Consider the following 22,105-nt stretch of genomic DNA (forward strand, 5'->3'; position numbering starts at 1 on the left):
ATGATAACTATGTTAATGTATTTATAAAAAGAAAGTGAACATAGTTCCATATATGTCAAGGTGAAGAAGATAGCACATCCTGAGGCACAACCAAGCAGTTAAGACTAATGAACAGTTGTGTCACTCTTTACATGCATAAATAACTACAGAAAAGGTGAAGGTTAAAGTGGGCCTCCCCAGGGGGGAATCCAAACTGTTTTAGGGGAAGCAGTGAATTGAAGTTTGTTCAGGGATATACGGAGTGTTTACTGTTTTCCTGGTCAGAAATAAATAGTCTGAAGTTATGTTAAACAGCACATTCGGCTTTCCTAGTTTGATTTGTCTACTATTGGATCAATAGACAAGGGATGTCCACAGTCACAGACTTGTAAACCCCCTTGCTGTTGAGTGTGCTCTTACCTGTCATCAAACTCTCTTCCACAGCTCCCTGTCTTCCAGAAGATGTCTCAGCCGAGTTAGAGTGTGATACCAACGTGATGAATGTGAGTTGGGCACAGACCCTCGGCTTAGATGATTACACCGCCTGGGCCATCAGCACCGATGGACACAGAGCCTCCTGTAACTCAACCTCCAACTTCTGCTCCATTCATGACCTGCTGTGTGGAAAGCTCTACGAGGTGGCTGTCACCTCCTCCTCCATTCACTGCGAAATCATAGCTGGATCTGACTACAAGGTTCAGTCTGGTCAGTGTAGCACATTGACACCCATAACTGACATTATGTTTGCTGAAGAAATATGATTTGAAAGGAAATGTTCCTCTTTGTTCAACCACCTCTAGCTCCGTGTGAACCTGAGAACACCACTGTCGAGGAGAACTGTAGCAGCAACGTCATGACGGTGAAGTGGAACGAGCACAGCAGCACAACACAGAACTACACTGTTAAAGCCATGTCTGCATCAGGTGTAAACTCCACCTGCGACTCCACTGAGAGCAGCTGCTCCTTCCTGAACCTGACCTGTGGTCAGCTCTACACTTTCACTGTGATGGGACACACCAATGTGTGCATGAGCGAGATGAGCACTCCTATAGAGAAGCTCTCAGGTACGCTGAAGATTTCTTAGAGTAACAGTTTGTTTTAGGAATATGCTTATTTGCTCTTTTCTGAGAGTTAGATAAGAAGATTGATACCACTGGTCTGTAAACTAAATATGAATCTACTGCTAGCAGCTGGTTTGCTTAGATTAGCATAATGACTGGAAACAGGGGGACACGGCTAGCAACCTGCAGAGATAAATGAAGTTATTCTTTCACACACACATACGGGTATTGGGCCGAGGGCGACACCGTACTTCCGGTATCCGCCGTTTTACGCGAGGTGCAAGCAGGCCGAGGGTTTAGCCGTACACCGTCTAGGTGTTGCTAAGCTTCCTGTACTGAATATCATAGTCTATTGCCTTAATCAATATCTAGTCAACTCTAAAATACCACATATATGCAATGGCATGATAATATTATTGTGACAAGTGGGGTATTCACCTGGTGTTTCCAGAAATTAGACTTCGAGGTTCGTTTTTCCATACATCTGCAGGCAGTCTGTAACAACCCACACAGCTCTAGTTTACGCTGGTAACGACCTAGAGCACACCCCTCAAGTCCAGAGATGTAATCCGAAGACATGCAGCGATTTCTTCGGTCGTTAATTCAGAAAAAAAACCTAGTGCGCTCTGCCTGGCTACGTTAGCTAGCTGTTTATATTAGCACTTCCAGGATATTTGCACCTCCATGAAAATGGCGTATTTATATATATATATATATATGGCGCGTGTTGCATTGTGGGTAGCTCGTGACGTCACTGTGTGAAAGAATTGCATCTTGCTAATGTCTGTTTTACACTTGAGCTTTTATATGAATTAAACAAACAGGATATGTTCTAGGGAATCTATATGCAGCTAACTGTTGTTATTAGTGTATTATCACCTTTAAGTATTTTCATAAGCTCATTTACATGCAATAAAACAAATAAGCATATTTCTCAAAATATTAAAGTATTCCATATTTTATTTTTTACAAGTGTTTCCACTCATCTTTATTCTTCTCAACTGTGTCTTTCTTCTTTTCTAGCCCCATGCCCTCCCACCAATGTGTCAGCTGAACTGAATTGTACTACACTTATCGCTGTGGTGAGCTGGAGTAGCGCGTCTGCAGCCACAGCCTACAGCATTCAAGCAACCTCCTTAAATGGACACAACTCCTCCTGCAGTGAGATGGGCACATCCTGTGACCTCAGCGACCTGGTCTGTGGACAGCATTACTCTGTTGTAGTGGAGGCCATGCACACAGGCTGCTCTGGCCCTGCCAGCACCCCCGCCTGGCTGGTTACAGGTGAGCTCAACTTAAACTGTTGATACTTTAACACAGACCCAAACCTAAAAGAGTGACATTTACTGTATCACTAACATGCCACTAAGTTAGCCCTTTCTTCCTCCAGAGCCCTGTGTCCCCATGAATCTCTCCGTCCACTACAATGTGAGCACGGCCCAGGTGATGTGGGCGGCAGCACGAGGTGCCAGCTCATACTCCGTCCAGGCTGTGGCTGACCTGGGCTCGGGGGTCACCTGTAACACCAACAACACCACCTGCTCCATGAACAGCCTGCAGTGTGGTCAGATCTACAACGTCACTGTGATGGCACGAAACACCGTCTGTGACAGTATGATCTCTGAAACTAGTCGCCTCATGACAGGTTCGTCATCTCATCGGGAAAGACATGTGAACATATTTACAGTCTAGATTTCTTATTCTTAAAATATGTGTGTTTTCCCTTCTTTCAGAACCTTGCCCACCCACCAACGTGCAAGTCAGTATGGCGTGTGAACAACTCACTGCGACTGTTTCCTGGCAGCAGAGTGACCACGCTGTGGGTTATGTCGCCTACTTTGACGACCAAGGTGGCCACTTAGATTCCTGTTATGGCGCAGACACAAGTATCCAATGTGTTGTCTCAGGGCTGATGTGTGGCACAGAGTACAACGTCTGGGTCAAGGCACTGGGTCAGCAGTACAACAGCTCTGACAGCGCAGCGGTCTCATTTACAACAGGTAAAGAGAGGCACCAAAAAAGTGCATTGTCTTTACTCTTAAAAATAAAGAAAATGCACTCTTTCTAATATCCAGCAGGGGGCGACTCCTTATTGTTAAAAGTCTATGTGAAAATCATACGACTTCTCACTTAATGCATTATCTCAGTAATAGTTTTTTGCTATATAGTGTGATGATGGTATGGCTGTTAAAAGTAAAGTTGTATTCTTCTTATCCTCACAGAACCTTGCCAGACGAGCAGCATCACAGCCTTTATGGACTGTGAGGCCGACTCTGCTACAATATCCTGGCAGCCCAGCGTTGGAGTTGTGTCCTGTGTTACTGAGCTGACTGCTTCATCAGGTCACACCACCAGCTGCATCACCAACAACACCAACTGTCAGCTGAGCTCCCTGCAGTGTGGAGAGGAATACAATGTCACTGTGAAGGCTCTGGGAAATACTTGCAACCAAACTGCTCACATGGCAGGACACCTCACCACAGGTACAGCGGGTTTACCTGTACCTTGTAGCATGTCAGTCAATGTGTTAATGGAACACCAACCTTTTCACAACCAGGGGACTACTTTTAGGAAACGATAGGAGGCCAGGGGCACATTAATTAGCAAAGCATTACTAGCCCAGACCCCCGCCTTCCATGTCACTTTTTTTATAAGCTTTGTACGTTTTTTATGTCACTTTATTTACATTCAAAGAAAAAAAAAAAAAAGAAATAATGTGAATTTATGTATTTTCGTTGTGATTTTGAAAATGTCATGAATCACAATATCGTTATTGCGTTTAAGGCTAGGAGTAGAGCACTATCATTGTTTCTTCATTGAATTGAATGTAACTGTCTGCCACTAAGTTAGCCCTTTCTTCCTCCAGAGCCCTGTGTCCCCATGAATCTCTCCGTCCACCACAATGTGGGCACGGCCCAGGTGATGTGGGCTGCAGCACGAGGTGCCAGCTCATACTCTGTCCAGGCTGTGGCTGACCTGGGCTCGGGGGTCACCTGTAACACCACCAACACCACCTGCTCCATCGATGGTCTGCAGTGTGGTCAGATCTACAACGTCACTGTGATGGCACAAAACCTGGCCTGCAACAGCACTTCTGAACCCTACCACCACATGACAGGTTCGTCATCAGATTCGAAAGAATATTCCTTTCGATGCAGATATGGCTCTTAATGTGTTTTTCCAACTCATGTAAATGTGTGTGTCTTCTTCCTACTCAGAACCTTGCCCACCCACCAACGTTCAAGTCAGTATGGCGTGTGAACAACTCACTGCGACTGTTTCCTGGCAGCAGAGTGACTTCGCTGTGGGTTACGTCGCCTACTTTGACGACCAAGGTGGCCACTCCGCTTCCTGTTATGGCGCAAACACAAGTATCCAATGTGTTGTTTCAGGGCTGATGTGTGGCACAGAGTACAACGTCTGGGTCAAGGCACTGGGTCAGCAGTACAACAGCTCTGACAGCACAGTAGTCTCGCTTACATCAGGTAAACACATACATTACTCAGCATGCAGTTTCGCTTCTGTTTGTTTCTTTAGGTGTCAATTGATATACATACTGATGTGTTCCTCAGCTCCATGTCTGCCCAGAGAGGTAGAGATAGAGGTGGACTGTATTCATGATGGCGCTGCCGTTGTGTCCTGGAATGCTACTTATGGCGCAGCAAACTTTTCCCTGAGAGCCATCGTCAGTGGAAGTATTCTGTCACTGTGTGAAACTCAGCAGAACAGCTGTAACGTGACGGGTTTAAGTTGTGGAGAAACCTACAACCTCAGCTTCACCGCCAGCAACGAGCAGTGCAGCCTCAGTGCGCCGATGCACGCTAACCTCACAACGCGTGAGTTTTACAGCAAATCCTCATAAGTGGCGAATATGAACGAAGGTTTAATTTGTTCAAAATATAACCTCTGTTCACATCTTTTTGTAGGTCCTTGTCCTCCTCAGCGTGTAGATGTGTCCCTGCAGTGTGGCTCCCACACCGCAGTCCTGTCCTGGGAGGAGAGGTCTGATGCTGAGCTGTACGTAGCTAACGCCATCAAGACATCAGGAGGGCCGGTGCAGACGTGTAACTCTACAGGCTCTACGTGTCAGTTTGCCAGTCTGGACTGTGGAGAGACGTACAACTTTACCGTAACAACAGACAGTCAAGGCTGCAGGAGCCAGGCCAGCAGCACTGTGTCCATCCAAACAGGTACTGAAGAAGCTTAGTTACTTCTGCCCGTTTCAGTGGTCAAAAGTAACTAAATACTCTTTAACCAAGTACTTAATTCAAGTAACATTTTTAAGATTATTCTACATCAATTGGGTATTTCCATTGTCTGCTGTTACTCTTCTACTTCAACACATTGCATCTATAGCAGATATTGTACTTTTTACTCCCATTTATTTTTATTTTGATAGCTATGGTTACATGGCAGATTTTATGTGACCATTTAAAAAAATAGATGCACTGTTTGTTTGAGTGATTAAATTAACAAACATATAAAGAGGTTACATTTAGCTTCATCTCCACCAGGTGCTATATTCAAATGTTGCTTCCTTAGAAATAACAAAACACTAATTGAATGTACAAAATACTCTAAGGCTCTGAAAGCAATTATTTTGTCATTTAACAATAAATCATGTTGTCTACAAGATGTCAATGTCAAAGAAAAATATCAAAATCGGTGCAGATTAATTTTGTGCCCAACTCCTAATCGATGAATTAACTTAATATTTCATCATATAGGAATTTCTACTTTTACTGAAGGATCTAGTACTTTATTTGTTTCTGCTAAATTGGTCATCATCTTAATTGTTTCTCTGTCTCTCTTCATTTATTATGCTCTCCTCAGAGCCTTGCCAGCCTGTGATCGTTCCTGCTCAGGTGCTCTGTCAGAGTGAGCAGGTCCAGATCTCCTGGTACCAAGCAAGTGGTGTCGTGAATTACTTAGTAACGACTACTGGGAGCCTTGGATACGTGAAGATCCACAACGCAACCCAGAGTATTCCAGCAGCTACTTTACCATGCGGACAGGACTACAATGTGACTGTACAAGCACAAGGCAGTGACTGTGACAGCATCCCCAGCAGCCCTGCCTTCTTCAAAACTGGTATAATCTAATATCTGAGGCAACAATTCACAAAGCATAACTTCTGTCACAAGCTTGTGTTTAGTTGAGTTCTCCACCTTCCTCTCTCTCTCCCAGCACCATGCCCCCCCAGCGATGTGACGACCTACGCACAGTGTGAGTTTAACATGGGCTCAGTCAGCTGGGGGTCCAGTGATGGCGCTGAAACATATGTTGCTGTAGCAACTGGGCTTGATGGCCACGCCCACCAGTGTCTCACCAACAGCACCGACTGCAGCTGGAACGACCTGCAGTGTGGAGAGAAGTACACTGTTGTAGTGAGGGCAAAGAATGGCAACTGCACAAGCCTGCCTAGCAACAGCTCCATCATCTATATGGGTACGTCGTCTAAAGTTTGTTAAGATTTCTTCTTTTCATTTGGTATCAATAAAATGGAAAAATGTAGACAGTGTTTATCACACAAAAAAAGGGCTTATACATCTTCATATTCAGCATCAAGCTTTCAATCAGAAATGAATGACAAATTACTATTTGCTTGGATTTAAACTATAATTTCCTTAAAGGACATTCCTACAACATTGTCCATGTTATAAGTAAAAACTGAAATTGTTCTTAAAAGAAACTTAGGAAAATATAAGAAAGTAACAGACCCACATGATAAAACGTTATCATTAAATGTTCATTGTTGGTGTACTAAAACATAGATGTGGTTGAGTAATGCTGTTAATACGTCACTCATCTTTTGTTTTTTCCAGATCCCTGTGTGCCCCAGAACTTGGCTGCCACTGTGAATTGTGATATGAAAGTGGTCTCACTGAGCTGGGATGCCAGTAACGGGACAAATGTGTATATGGTATCAGGCGAGGCAGGAAACAAAACAACTGTTCTCACCACTAATGTCACCACGGCCCACTTCTCTGGCTTTAGCTGCGGACTAAACTACAGCCTCACAGTCACACCTCAAAACCAGCACTGTCCTGGAAACTCCAGTGCATCGGCTTCCATACAGACATGTATGTTCACGAAATACACTTTCACATTCAAAGAGATAAGATTAAAAACTAAATATAATAAGAGTGTGCTGAAACAGGTCAAACATGTATAGTATTTGTTTTTCCCAGGGCCGTGTCCACCTGCAGGAGTCTCCACCAGGCAGGACTGTCTCTCTGGCATCGTCATGGTAATGTGGCAGGCAACTAATGGGTCCGACTACTACACAGCGACAATGCAGACTGACACTGGCATCTCCCCCATGTGCATGTCCGACTCTAATGAATGCAGCGTCCCGGGACTCACCTGCGGGCAAAACTTCTCCGTGTCAGTCACAGCCTCCAACCAGCAGTGTAACATCACCTCCAGTCACACCACCAGTCTGCAGTCAGGTGGGGTTTAAAAAAGGCTTTTGGTTGCATAATGCTTTATCTTTGTTATCAACAGTTGGTGGTATACTTTTTTTTTTTTTTTTACATTACCAATCTTAATTCAAGGGATGATGTAAAAGGTCACAAACCAAAATTACATATAACATTGTTCTTTTAGGGAAATGTCTGTATGCTTTTATGAGGATTTTCCAGCAAGGTTTTATACTCTTTCGATATGAGGGTAGTGTTTTCCCTAAATTAAATTGTTTCAACAAAACTTTAACAAGTTATATTTAAGACAATAACACTAATATTGCAGAATATGGCAATATGTATATGGTGTAGACAATATGATATTGTTTCCAAGTATTTACCATAATATATACTGCATATACATGGATATATAGGTAAAAAATATATGACATTCTGCAATTATACTTGGAAAAATGTCATGTATTTGATTAAATGACTATATGCTCTAATCACATTTATAAAGTTTTGTTCTATATGTTTGCACTCATATGTGTCAACATTAGTTTTTAAGAGTTGGAATGACTACTCTTTTAGAATAACTGTACCTCTGCTTATCCTTATGATGATCTACAATGTATCAATGTTATATGCATGAATACATTAGGTATTGTTGAAATTCAACACATGACGTTTTACCCATCATGCTGTTGTCTTCCCTCTTCCTGCAGTGCCATGTGTTCCCACTAATGTCTCCGTGGTGATGGACTATGATAACAACACTGCTGTTGTGTCCTGGACCGCCAGTCAGGGGGCTGTACAGTACTCATTGATGGCCCACAGTAGTCATAACAACGTCAGCTGTCAAACCTCTAGCCTCAACTGTAGCCTTGACAACATCACCTGTGGCAACAGCTACTCTGTTCAGGTGGTTGCTATGGATGACAACTGCTCCAGTATCCCCAGCCAGGCTCTGGTATTCAACTCAGGTGAGACAGACAACACCAATAATACACTCAACTAGGGGTGCACCGAATGGGAAATTCTTGGCCGAAACCGATACCGAAAATAGGAAACAGTTGGCCGAAAACCGAATGCCGAAAGGCCGAAAATGATTAAGAAATATATATATATAATGTATACATTTTTTACCAATGTTGTTCAGCTACCTGATTATGGAAATAGACATGATTATGGCAAAACTTAACTTAAATAATAATCACTATTATGGGTCCATAAAACATTTATTCAGCACTTTTGAATGCATACAGTACATTTATATATGTCATGTATTATTGCTAAAAAACATTATATCGCAGTCTTAGTGTCGCCAACTCGTTTCTAATATGCAAAGATAACAAATGCGTCTATGATGTGTTTTCGATCAGACGAGATCTCTCTCCCGTCTGTGTGCGAGGGGGCGGGGCAGTTTACACACACGCAGCTGCTACATGCAGCGGAGCACACTGCGGAGATGGCGGAGAGAACGCGCTTCGAGGTGTGGTTAAACTTTACCCGTCTCGATGTGGAGAATACTTGTTACCATAAGTGCAATAAGAGTTTAGCATGTAAGCACGAGCAATTTGTCTAAACATTTAGCAAAAGTGCACCGCATGCAGACGGAGGAATGTACCGGGTTCGACCGTCTTTCTAGCAGCTCTGTAGCACCATCCACGAGTAACGTTTCCACGTCAGGTGTTATGTATGCTAGCAGCAACACACGGAGTTAACTACATGATACAAACATGGGTTAATGATTAGAGGAAACTGAGTTATTTAGTTTGTTAAAATGTCAGCTATTCTGTTTACAGTCTGTCATCAGATTATTTAATACGATTTGTTAAAGGCTCAGGGCAATCTCGATGACAAAGGTCAATGTCCCCCCCCCCCTGTGAGCCAGCCGCGAGCATGGTCGCCGCGTCTTCATTACGTCATCACAACAACACGTTAGGTTACCAACGTAAGTCTGTTCTGACATTCGGTGATATTTTTTCCCTTTCGGCCGAAAGCCGAAAGGGACTTTTTAACCATTTTCGGCCGATAATTTTCGGTGGCCGAATATTCGGTGCATCCCTACACTCAACACAGGGAGGTGGAAGAAGTACTCAGATCTTGTAATTAAGTCAAAGTAGAACTACCACGGTGTGCTCTGTAACAAGTAATAGTCCTGCATTCAAAAGGTTACTCAAATAAAAGTACAAAAGTATTAGCATCAAAATATACTTAAAATACCAGAAGTAAAAGTACTCATTGTGCAGATTGGCCCATTTCAGAATAATGTGTTTTGATTATAATTATTAATGTATTGATGTGTTTATGATATCTGGTAATGGTGGGACTAATTTGAATTACTTAATTTACTGCTGGGTAGAATGTGAATTTACTCCAGATGTAATTAAAGTGTTATTTAAGTGTTGATTATATTTCACAACATAAATCTAAATATGCAAAGTCACTAAAGATATTAAATAAATGTAGTGGAGTAAACAAGTACACGATTAACCGCTGAATTGTAGTGGAGTATAAGTAGGCTACAAAGTAGCAAAACAAATAAAAATGAAGTGAAACTTGATCAAATGTACTTAATTACTTCCCAACTCTGATAACAACCTGCATTTAGTGCATTGCATACTTGTTATGTGTATTGAGTGAGCGACTGTACCTCTAAATAGTTTACCTTAGTACAAATGATGGATCATGGAAAATGGAAAACTCAAAGACAAATTATGTCCCCATCCATGAGTTACACACCCCCAGAAGTCTGGTTCATTCGGTCCTTATCAACCTGAATGGCGGCTTGTCCATGGACAATGAGGGAAGTGTGTCCTCCCTCGTAAACGTTCATCTGGGCTGTCCTTGGCCACTCAGTGCGATACTTTGTTGTCGTCCGTTGTTGGGGCTGCTGATGATGTGTTATCCAACAGGATGCTAGCGAAAAGGTTAGCAACACAGCTAACTAAGCCAGGTAGCCTACGCTAGTTTAGCGCTAGCTGTTTACTTAGCCGAAACTCAAGCTCAACTAAGCTTGTTGGTGATTTGTGCTCATGTTGCGACTGAACCATACAGATATTTAAAAATGCAATTGTAATAAGTGTTCAGTTTGCTTAGCTGTCATTATCTCGTAAAGATCATCGCTATAAAAACCTACACACCTGCTAATCAATATTCACTTTCACTGTTGTGCGTACCTTGCACAGGACTACGCATGCGTCAACATTGTACATGCGAACTTCTGCCCCAAAGTTAACGCATGCTTTTATTATTTTGCCTTGGAAAGTGTCGTTCCTGTGCACTCCTGTGATACTGTCAATTTTACACATTAAATTAAGGAAGTTTAAGTAAGTAAGTCCTCACAGACAGGGAAGCACTAACTAAAACGATCTGATTGCATCCTCCTCTGTCTTTGTTCTCCTGCCTCCCAGACATTCAGTTACTCACTGACTATTAGGAATTATAATAAAACTAAAGACAATATTGGATGAAAAATTAAGCAAACTAGGTTTTATCACCTAAAAACTATACTTGAAGAAATATGAAAGTTGTCTCACGCACATAAAACAAGTTATTGTTGATACAGACATTTAAACACTGTTACATGTGACTAATCACAAACAAGGTGATACTAGCCTAGGGTTGGTTAACAAACTAAATTAACACAGTTTTATTAACACATGTTTTTACTTTTGTGCCGTTCATAACACACATTTCTAACTTTAAAATCTCTACTTATTCCCAGCGCCCTGCCCGCCTCAGAACGTGAGTGCTGAGGTCGACTGTTTGTCAAACGACCTGATGATTTATTGGGATGCCGTCAGAGAAGCAGACCACTTTTTGACATCAGTAACTGCAGACAATGGAGTAAACATTGGTGGCTGTAACACCACAAACACTGCATGTTCCATGAGAAATATGACATGTGGGAAAACATTCAGTGTTCATGTCACCTCCATCAGAGGCCCCTGTAGAAGCCAGCAGAGTCAGGCCTACAGTATCATGTCAGGTAAGCAAGCTTCTACAGCCATTCATCCTTGCATAAACATATCCTTTCTGTCACCAAAGTAAATGTTATGTCATTTTTACTTTCCAGCTCCCTGCCAGCCTGAGAGAATTAGTGGCAGGCTCGATTGTGTGACAAATTCTGGCTGGATATCATGGGACGCTGCTCCAGGGGCAGACTGCTATACTGTGTCAGCTGTAGGTGAAGACAACTATATAGGCAACTGCACCTCTTCCTCCAACACAACCTGTGAGGTGGAAGGCCTGGCCTGTGGTTCACTATATAACTTCAGTGTTATTGCTAAAAACAGCAAATGTGAGAGTCAGCCAAGCACCACGATCGACCTGCAGACAGGTAACACATTTCTGACTTGTTGAAAGAAATATGCATCTCAATTTTTTGAAATAATGCCCAACCCTGAGTAAAACATAAATGCATATATTCTGCAGTCAGTAAATGAAATCTGTCTGTTCCCCCAGCTCCCTGCACCCTCTCTGGTATCACAGCGGTTGCTCAGTGCCACAATTCCTCAATCCTCGTGTTGTGGGATGCCGAGGGAAACACTGTGTACACTGCCACAGCAGAAGCCAGTGATCACACCTACCTCTCCTGCAATAATACTGGCACTAGCTGCTACCTCCATGGAGCACAGTGTGGCCTCCATTACACCATCATTGTTGCCGCTTCATCAGACCAGTGCAGCAGTCTGAGGAGTCCACCATACAGAATAAGCATGGGTATGTCGATTTCTGTAGATTGTTGTCATACATTTCATACCATCTTTTCAAGTGCTAACTTTGAAGGACAGTATTGTTTGACCTGTGCAACAGTTTGACATTTTGCTTCTTTGTTTATTGCTGAGACTTGGATGATAATATAAATACCAAATTCATATCTGTCCAGTAAATATGAATCCATCAATCTTAGCATAAAGACTGTAAACAGGTGCAAATCATTACCATGGTTCCATCCAAAAATGACAAAATCCACCCACCATCACCACAAACACTCAATTAATAACACAATAATGTGTGACCATTTGTGATATTATGTCAAGAAGTAGTTTTCCTTTAAAAAGCCTTAACATTTCTCCATAATATTAACTGTCAGTGACAAAAAACGATTAATTTTTTTATCTGTAGGTATATTTATCAAATGTTTAACACACAAAACTATTTTTTCTGCACCGCCAGATTTTTGTTGGGTTGTTTTGACCAACAGTCATTGGTGGTTTGATTAAAAATGACAAAAAACACCAACTGTTTTCAGATTATAAATCCATGCTCCTAAACCCTGATTGTTGCACCAGTGTAAAAACATCACTATTTCCCACAGAGCCGTGTCCACCCAGTAATGTGGTGGTGGTTGGGTCAACCTGTGCGGACGACAGTGCGCTGGTGTCCTGGAGCCCCTCTCTTGTAGCTGAAACATATCATGTGGTCACAATGGGCGCAAATGGACATGTGCATACATGCAACACCACCTCCAGTAACTGCAGCATATCGGAGCTCCACTGTGGCCAGCAGTATGACATATCTGTGACTGCCAGCCACGAGAACTGCACCAGCAAAGCCAGTCAAAACGCTACACTTAACACAGGTAGTGGTCTTTATATAGATAGAGAATACCTGTGTAAATTCATATGTTGACCAAATATGCCCGAAGGATATTTGTTTCAGCAGTTTTATCATATCTTTCTTTTCTGTCCAGGTCCCTGCCAGCCAGATGGTCTCTCAGTTATTTCACACTGTAACAATCAGTCCGCATTGTTGTCATGGACTCCCGGAGATAACGCTGTGGACTACTATGGCTGTGCCCAGGCCGAAAATGGAGACATGCTGTACTGTGAAAGCACAAATCCCAGCTGCACCATCCAGGGCCTTGATTGTGGAACACTTTACAATTTCACTGTTCAGGCCTCAGATGGGACATGCAACAGCTCCGTCAGTGACCCAGTGCAGAGTGGAGCAGGTACAAGAGCTGGTCCAATAACTTAGAAACATTTGCACTGAAATTCATTATTACATTAAATAATCCTCTCTATCTCTTTCTCTCAGCCCCTTGTCCCCCAGACAGTTTTGATGTGGGGCTCTTTACGATGCAGAATGAAGCCCAGATGTTGTACTTCAACTGGACTCAGATGACCTGTAGAGACACTGAGTATTTGCTGGAGTTAAACGGAAGTCTGCTGGGAGATAGCCAGGCCCTGTTTGAGATCTCTTCCTATTGGACAAGCATGACGTACTTTGAGATTCCTCTCCCCTGCGGTTCATCCTACTGGGCTACAGTGAAGAGCAGGAACACTGGTGGTACCAGCCAGCCCTCTGTGCTGCTCAGTGGTACAACAGGTAAACTACACTTAACACCCAAGCTTCTGTTCAAACATTCTTACATCCTGGATTTCATGGCCTTTGATAACAATTACCTCAAACACGTACTTTTACTTGAGTACTTAAACTCCAGCACAGCTCACCACATTGTTCCATATTCTACTTTAATAGAGGCGTCATTCATTTTATTAGTTACACCTCTCCTTTTCCTACTGTGACAAGTCAAAAAAGTGATTAAACCATTATATTAACAATCTATTAAACACCTGAACTTTTTAAAGAACATCCATAAACATTCATCTGTTTGCATTTTGCAAATTATTTATCTAATATATCATTCAATTTACTTGTGTTCATTTACTCTTCTTGCACTATTTCTATTCTATTCTTTATTTGTATTTACTTGCACATCTCCAAACATTCTCTTGCATTATTTTATCTGTTTTATTTGTTCTATGTCCTATATATATGTTGCACTGTTGGAGGAGCCTGTGACCTACGTTTTTCATTGCCATATCTACACTGTAGCTAATGTGCAAATGACAATAAAGCCTTGTAACTTGAAAATTGAATCCAAGGTCTACGAGACCATCTTAGCTGGGAGAATTATGTTCCAATCAATAGCTTAAATGCCTTGGAAACATCTTTTCTAAGTAAGTCATTTCCTGCAGAGTGATGGGGGCCTGTAGGCAGAAGACGCCGCTTTTCTCTAGGCTACATGAATACAATAATCTTTCAAAGAGACATGTTGGTTATTTCGCATGAGAGATGTGTGTTTGTTTTCGCAATGATTTCTGATTCCATTTATTGGCTGCTGTCTTACTTTCAGACATTTCATCACAACTATTTCAACAATAGGGAAAAGCCAGACATGTTAAACAAAGACTCCTGATGTTTTATCTAACTGTAATTTCTCTTCTCCTAGCTCCATGTCCACCAATAGCAGTGGAGTACAGTGGTAACAACACCTTTGCCACAGTTTCATGGAACACGTCAGTGTTTGCCACCTCATACACCGTGTACGACAACAGTGTGACGCCCAGATCTCAGCTGTGCAGCACTGCAGGACTGTCCTGTTCTCTGCACAGCATCACATCCACTGACCTGGTGATAACAGCCAGCAACACAGCTGGGGACAGTGAAGAGACAAGTGTGCCAATTGGTAGGAACTGACTGGAGTGTGTGTGTGTGTGTGTGTGTGTGTGTGTGTGTGTGTGTGTGTGTGTGTGTGTGTGTGTGTGTGTGTGTGTGTGTGTGTGTGTGTGTGTGTGTGTGTGTGTGTGTGTGTGTTATATAGTATTTGACACATTAAAAAAGACACATTTTTACTGATTGTTTTTAACAAATTAAATGATGAAATCTTTCTTTCTTTAGCAGGTTCCTCAGATCGCAGAAGAAGAGATCTAAGTGGACACTCCCTAGAAAATCGTGAGTTTGTATTTTTTTTAAACAAATTTTACAAGATACATTTTATAATTGGGAAACATTCATAATTTTTAACTACAAATAGTTTAGCCCAAAGAAACATTTGAAGGGGGAGACTTGAATGCTGCTTTTGATTAGCTTCTAATGTGAAGGTTACTTTCTACGCATGTAAATTAATTAGCTTTCATGCAAGCTTTTTCATTCCTTATTTATTGGACAAACTATTCTCAAGTCAAGCTGGAACCTAATTCAAAACTGTGACTTGTTTCCTTCCAATAGGCCTCCCAGCTCCAGTACTAAATGTCAAACAAGCACTGCCTACAGTTATTTTCCTGGAGTGGTCTCCAGTTGAAGCTGCCTCCCAGTACAGCCTGCTCATCAGGAAACAGGACAGCTCCAGAGAGTCAGAGGAGATAACGGTGCAGGGCGAGAGCATCATTCTCACTGATCTGATTCCAAACTCGGCCTACTGTTTCTCCTTGTCGGCAGAGTACACTGCAACTAGTGGACCTGAGTCGGAGCCTGTGTGTGTGCAAACAGCACAGGATCTGTCCCAATAGGAAAACACTTGTGTAGACACAGCTAGGGGTCTGCAAACGTCTCAGGACTCAAATGTGGGGATAACTGTCAAGGTGGCAGCATTGTCAACATATGAGTGACAAATTGTATACCATTTACCAAATAACAATAACTTTAGTTCTGTAACCTTGTTAAGATTTCATGTGACATCTTTTGATATAACACGGGAATTAGCATGGGTTACATGTTTACACTTATGAGGTATGACTAACACATATTCCAAAGAGCTCATGACCAAAGGGTTTTTAAGTTGATCTATTCTATACTGTGTACAAAACGTATTATCATTTGCCTACTGTTGGTTGAAGTTACATATTTTATATCTGGGGGTTTGTTCTATTTCATATATTTACATTGCTTTTGTAAATTATGTAATAGTCATCTTAGAGTTAATATATCAGGGAGTGTTTACCTTTCACTATGCCTGTGTATTTTATATGGAAGCTATGTTCAGACTACATTGTAATAAAACTATCCAAAGATATTATTTGAATTCATCCTGTCTCAACTCAATGGTTGTGATATCCTTTAACTGCTATAAATATGTGATGCGATGACAAATACATGGATATTCCTTTGAAAACAAGACTAAGAACATGTTTGTAAAAGTGTTTTATTAGAAAACAAAATGCAACAGCGCAATAACCCAAACACAGCACAGGCAGGGCTCAGTGTGTGTGGTAAAAACGAGCCCTTGCAGACGGCCCTTAGAGGATTAAAACATTCTCAGACTGACGACACACACGACCATGGAGAGAGTAGCTTTGAGTAGTCATTGTCTAACAACATGGCTGCTAATCTCAAATTTGTATGTCATTCGCCAGACAAATGCAGTGTATTTATTCAAATCTATAGAAATGTGTTTTGTACTGCCTGAAAACAACAGTTATTATTTATACATTGCATAAATGATATAACGACAGTTCTTAGTTGAGCTTTCAGTGCCATGGGAACCCGACTGAGCATGCAATGCAACTCAGACCCCTGATCGTGTGTCGACTGCCTCTGAAACGGTATTTACAAATCCACATCTTCACAGGGCAAACAGACGCACCATAGAAAATTAAAATGCAATTTTTGCCACTTTTGAAATTTCAAGTGAAGACAAACAAAGGTCTAATGGGGAGTGAAAAAAGGCAGAAAAACATAAAAGTAAAGCAATATGACATTGGCCAAAGACATAAACTCCAGGTGTCCAATGTGCCGACATTCTTCTCTTCTAATTAACAACTGGGTAAAAAAGAGGGGAGGAAAACACAAGAGGAGAAGAAGTAATATTGCTGGCAGGTGACATTTACTCAGTGCTCTGACTCCTTCTGCGTCCAATATGTTTACTATGGTCATTATTGGGCTCTCGCTGATGATGGCTCCTGTCTTTGCTACCACTACGTTTGTGAGAGCGTTGTTCTCCGTCCCTCTCCCTCTCCCTCTCTCTACTGTCTCTCTTCCTGCTCTTCTCTTCGCCCCCGCTCTTGTGCTTCCTCTCTCTACTGCGACTTTGGCTCTCCTTTTTGGCCTTCCTCTCTTCTCTGTGCCTTTCCCTGTCCTCTTTATGCCTCCTCTCATCAGTCTCCCCCCTGCTCTTTTTATCTTTGGACCTCTCCCCCTCTACGCCTCTGTCTTTATGGTGTTCCCTCTCTTTCCTCTTGTTCTTGTCGTCCCCGCCGTCTCTTTCTTTGTCCCTGCGTTCGTTCTTTCTGTCCTTGCTGCCACTCTTTCTACGCTCCCTCCGGTCTTGGTTTCTGTCTGCGCTGCGGGACCGCCGTTTCTCCCTGTCCCCTCGCTCCCCGCCCCCCCTCTCTTTCTTCTGGCGGTCCCGCTCCCTCTCCAGCTCTCGGTCAAAGCTGGGGCCGTGTCGTTCTTTCTCGCGGTGGTGGCTCCTGCTCCTTGACCGTTTGGGGGACTTTTTTGGACTTGGTGTCTGTTTTGGTGTCCTGACAAAAAACAGAGCAAGCAATTACACTTTCTGGTCATATAGATAACATAACCTACATAAGTAAGAATTACAGTAAAGAGAGTCATGGCAAAAGTTTGCAGCAGGCAACCTTTTAATTGTGTTACCTGGAGCCGCGTTGTTCTCCTTGCTTTCCTTGCTTCCCTGGCTCCTCCACCGCGGGTTCCTCCTCCGGCGTCTCTTTCACGGGAACTTTCCGAGGCCTGGCCTTCATCTTCACGTCAATAGATTTCTGCACGGGCACCGGGATGCGGGGGAACAGAGTGGAGAACCACTCTAGTTTGGTCAAGAAGGAGCGCAGCATCTCTCCAACAGTCATCACACAGCCGCCCCCTGCCTTCACGTCAAGCTCCTGAAATCAAACGGTGGGAAAGAGCCATAGGAAAACTCAGTTAACACAGCCAGGCAGGGCAGAGGTATGTGTGATCGCTGTTTCAATCTAGCCTCAAATTATATTTTTTGTGATGACCAAGTACTGAAACTTCACCTCTGTTCATCTAGCTTAACCTCTCAAAACCAATCAGATGTGGCTGAATTTTCTTTGCCAATTACAGAGGATAGAGAACTATAAATATAACCAAAGTCTTACCTCATTTAAACTCTGGCTGTATTAACAGTGTGAGCGTTGATAATGAAGGGACTGTTTTTTTGATAATTTTGGGTTGCACGCCCCTTTTCTTAAAATCATCTGTTTATAACAGTAGTTCAAAAGTGGTTGCCTCTACTGTAAACAGACTGAAAATGAAGGAAAGAGCAGCGCCTGAAAACATTGAAACTCAATGCAAGATAAGCCATGGCTTCTTTTTGTTGCTTTCCCAAGACCACAATGGACTCTTAAGGGGGTGCAAGCGCTTACAAATTGCCCACAGTGTAAGAACAGATTTGGAGCAGGTAGGCAAAGTGCACACCAGTTGAAGAGTTATTGACTTGATATGGTAAGGAACAGCTGCTTTGCACTCACACACGCAACCCAACAGTGCTGAGATACAATATCCAATTCACCTGCTGCACAATGGGCATCTAAAGAAAAAAACAGGGGAATTAACCAGTTGGGAAGGATTTCATATGATCAGTTCAAATATAATGCAACAGAACATCGAAGGAGGCCTAGCTGCACAGTCTGGTGTCAAGTATAATTTTAATCAAAAAGGACCAATATGTAAGATTTAACGGCAGAACTCAAATATATTATTCCCAACTTTTCTTCTCGGTCGTGTTGAATCACGTGAAACGATGTCTATCACTACATAAGGTGCAGGTCGTCTTCCACAGGGCATACCATCTTGCAACGACCATGTTTCTGCAGTAGCCCAGAATGGACAAACTAAAACATTTCTTTCATGCTTTAGGGGTCACTACTAGTTTACACTAAATCCTACACACTGATCCTTTCAAATATGGCGAATACCTAATAGATGTATGCAACAGTCGACATGTGTTATTAGTTTGGGTATACATGTCCGCTTGACTGTGTATAAATTACTATTTATCCCACATTTTGTGGTCCTGATAGAAGCTTATAAAAATTAAAAGGCATGCCTTATCATTACATTAACTTAAAGATTTAATTTGCATCGTATACATTACTTACCCTGATAAAAATCAGCAGCAGCACAGTGAGCAAGTAACCTAGCTACTCAGGTTTAGAGCACAGAAACTGGGGACAATTAAGCCAAATGAAGGCAAAGGTGAAAAATCAGTTTATGAGCATCACAAGGGGGGGACATTGAGAGCTTTTAACATGTGTCTTTTGACAAGGTATTTATTTGAGAGAAAGAAACATCAAATTATTACCCGAAGTGACATACCTCCTCATCATCCAGGAAGCCGTCGTACCAATCTACCAAATCTGCTGGAGGCTGAGTGTATCTGAACAAAACAGAGCATAATGAGCATTTGCATCACAAATTCACATTGCAGTTACTTTATATGTATGATGTTATCGACCTGTATCAATAATACCTATACACACACTTTCAGACACATTTAAGTTAAACTTTTTATGATCTGACTCCTGCATTAAAAATAAATTGCAACTAGAACATTGCAATAAAACGTTTCTTATAGACTATGGATACATTTTAGTAGCATAGTGGCAATTAACAAATTAATTATCATCGATCAATTCACTTTTTTATGTTTTTAACTAAAATATTGCCTTAGAACAAAACATCTCTAATTCCATCAACATGATGTCTTAACCAAAATGTGCAAAAATATCTAGCAATATTTGCAAAATATTAAAATAAATCTCCAGCCAAAAAAGACCTACCGTATGTACATGAAGCCAAGTGCTCTGATGTAAGGAGAGTCTGAGTGAGTGATCAGACCCATCAGCTGTTTGCGAGTCAGCTTGAGAGTAAACAGTTTGTATAGAAGACAGTAAGCAGTAGACACAATACCACCAGTCCCGACTCCACGCACCTAACAAGGATAAAGACATATTTGTAAAGCACATCATTGCATATTATTTACAGCAAACCTATTCACAAAAACGGACCTTTGGACAATACTTAAGCATTAAAGTACAACAATGAAAGTACTTATAAATTGTGTAAATGTTTCATACTTGTAAGTCATCATCCTCGAGTTTGGAAAGGCAAATGTAGAGGGTGGGAAAAGATGGGGAATATAAAAAGCACGTACTTCTCACTTACCCCTCCGCACATTCCAGTCTGGCCTGCAGTCTTTCTGCTTCCCTTTTCCCAAGGCTCAGCGTGATTCACCTGTAGACATACACAACAATGTAAGGAGTCTTAAGGACAGTTAACACACTTACATGTGTCCATGAAACATTATTTGAGCTGCCAAAACACATCTGAAGGATCCCGCCCTGACTACTTCCTCTGAGCGTTAGTGAAGCTGGAGTGATATATGCCAGTGTTTAAATGACACAATGATAGCAACAGGTATTCATTTAAAGTATTTACTGCTACATAAACATAAATGTGATGGGTGGATTTGATTTATAGCAAGGCTGTAGATTAACAGCCATTTTAGAAAACAGATTTTTTTTTTTTTAAACCTTTGACATAATACTTTACTGGCCTTTTAGTCAATAAAGACAGACGAACGTATCAGGGAACAGTTATTCTGCTCTGGCAGTCGGAGACCCCTACCACCTGCCGCTTTTAAGCGGTCAAACCAGCATCTTCATCATTTTACTATTTCTGAAAATATAAAAAACAAACATTCAAGTAATCTTTGTTTATAACGGCACCCATGCTTTTACGTTAGTTAATGTAAGCCCACTTAGAAGTTAATGTGGCGTTGCCGATAGAAATATTAAGGTCCCGTATGTGTGCGCAATTGTTTGAGATACTCGGACATCTTCCCGAGTACTTGTGTTACGATATATAATACTAGGTCTATGTGGTGGCAGTTTCCCTTGGTATTTGACCACTATAGTAAATTGCTATCGCTACCTTTACTCAACGTTAGATAGACTGTACGGCGGTTATCTAACTAGCATGCGGGTTAGCATTTGCTAAATTTACCTTGAAGTAGATTTCGTCCACAACTTCATGGTACGTCTTAAGTTCGTAAAGCTGAACTTTGAAATACGGCGAAGACAGCACATTTGTGAGAATCATTGGGTTGAGGTTCATAGTCTTTTCGTTGCCCCACAGGGGCAATACATTTCCATGTTTTCCTGATGCAGGCTTGCTAACGGCCTGTGTTGGTAGCTGGTTTCCGACGTTAGCCATGTTAGCTAAATCCCACGCCGCTCAGGATAGTGTACAGTTAGCGTATTTCCGATTACAGATCCATCAATACAACATAGTGAAGTGTCGATATTTAACAGTTCCGTCGGTTCTCTTGTAGTTGATTTGTTGTTTAATTGACGATCACAACTTCCCGCCGTTGCTGTAACGCTAGCTAAAGCGCTGTTGCCGTTGCGCGTTGGGAACCGGAAGTGAACGTTAGTGCTGTGAACTGCGAACGACCGCTGCGTCAACAGGCTTTATGTTAGGAAAATAAAAGCATGTATGCACCATAGGTATGCACATAGTATCGATGTGTATCAATTGCGAAATTGATCACTGAACGTATATTCCGTAAATATTGTTTGTTATTATTATATAATGTGGTGAATGGAAAATATGTAAGTCGTAGTTGCTTTTTAACACAATGTATCTTTCTTAGCACGTGTTTACTTTGATATGTTTGCTTTGCATAAACCGGAAATTCAATTATCGCAATATTATGAAACTCCACCTGCCGATTTAAACTGATCTTTAACCCTTCTCTTGCGTTTCGAGTCAAAAGTGACCGAGTGACTTTGTTTTTGGTCATAAATATTGTGTTTTTCATCCAATTGCCTCAATACCTTATGTTATCCTCCACACTAGGCCTCTGAACATATACAATTGATGATC

At 41.8% G+C, this 22,105-nt stretch overlaps 2 protein-coding genes across 3 annotated transcripts; one reads left to right on the top strand and one right to left on the bottom strand.

Moving 5' to 3' along the window:
* Positions 1–54: 54 nt before the first annotated feature.
* LOC117532703 (receptor-type tyrosine-protein phosphatase beta-like) lies at positions 55–16,256 on the top strand. Of its 2 annotated transcripts, none has more exons than XM_034196132.1 (24): positions 55–684; positions 780–1,043; positions 2,064–2,324; positions 2,431–2,685; positions 2,774–3,040; positions 3,263–3,523; positions 3,907–4,158; positions 4,259–4,525; positions 4,613–4,876; positions 4,967–5,230; positions 5,874–6,131; positions 6,228–6,488; positions 6,866–7,123; positions 7,232–7,492; positions 8,173–8,430; positions 11,178–11,441; positions 11,529–11,792; positions 11,918–12,175; positions 12,774–13,037; positions 13,149–13,409; positions 13,496–13,786; positions 14,694–14,930; positions 15,143–15,196; positions 15,473–16,256. In XM_034196132.1, exons 1-24 carry the CDS (start codon positions 477–479, stop codon positions 15,751–15,753), a joined length of 6,033 nt encoding a protein of 2,010 aa, XP_034052023.1. In that variant the 5' UTR covers positions 55–476; the 3' UTR covers positions 15,754–16,256. The 2 variants fall into 2 exon arrangements, with proteins under 2 accessions (XP_034052023.1, XP_034052024.1); XM_034196133.1 differs by having other exon boundaries at positions 15,146–15,196.
* A 112-nt stretch (positions 16,257–16,368) lies between these two features.
* Positions 16,369–21,652, bottom strand: prpf38b (pre-mRNA processing factor 38B). Its single transcript, XM_034196134.1, has 6 exons — positions 21,224–21,652; positions 20,384–20,452; positions 19,999–20,150; positions 19,535–19,595; positions 17,834–18,078; positions 16,369–17,706 (listed from the first exon to the last, which is right to left on the bottom strand). Exons 1-6 carry the CDS (start codon positions 21,431–21,433, stop codon positions 17,067–17,069), a joined length of 1,377 nt encoding a protein of 458 aa, XP_034052025.1. The 5' UTR covers positions 21,434–21,652; the 3' UTR covers positions 16,369–17,066.
* Positions 21,653–22,105: the final 453 nt, after the last annotated feature.

Source organism: Gymnodraco acuticeps, unplaced genomic scaffold, assembly GCF_902827175.1.
Source record: "Gymnodraco acuticeps unplaced genomic scaffold, fGymAcu1.1, whole genome shotgun sequence".
NCBI classification, from domain to species: domain Eukaryota; kingdom Metazoa; phylum Chordata; class Actinopteri; order Perciformes; family Bathydraconidae; genus Gymnodraco; species Gymnodraco acuticeps.

Excerpts from the sequence above, each read along its gene's own strand:
- LOC117532703 (XM_034196132.1), top strand. The coding sequence starts at position 477 with ATGAATGTGAGTTGGGCACAGACCCTCGGCTTAGATGATTACACCGCC. Across the intron at positions 7,124-7,231 it reads ATCGGCTTCCATACAGACAT|GGCCGTGTCCACCTGCAGGA; the intron begins GTATGTTCACGA and ends TGTTTTTCCCAG. Across the intron at positions 15,197-15,472 it reads TGGACACTCCCTAGAAAATC|GCCTCCCAGCTCCAGTACTA; the intron begins GTGAGTTTGTAT and ends TCCTTCCAATAG.
- prpf38b (XM_034196134.1), bottom strand. The coding sequence starts at position 21,433 with ATGGCTAACGTCGGAAACCAGCTACCAACACAGGCCGTTAGCAAGCCT. Across the intron at positions 18,079-19,534 it reads GCTTCCTGGATGATGAGGAG|GAGCTTGACGTGAAGGCAGG; the intron begins GTATGTCACTTC and ends GTTTGATTTCAG. Across the intron at positions 17,707-17,833 it reads GGAGAACAACGCGGCTCCAG|GACACCAAAACAGACACCAA; the intron begins GTAACACAATTA and ends GTTTTTTGTCAG.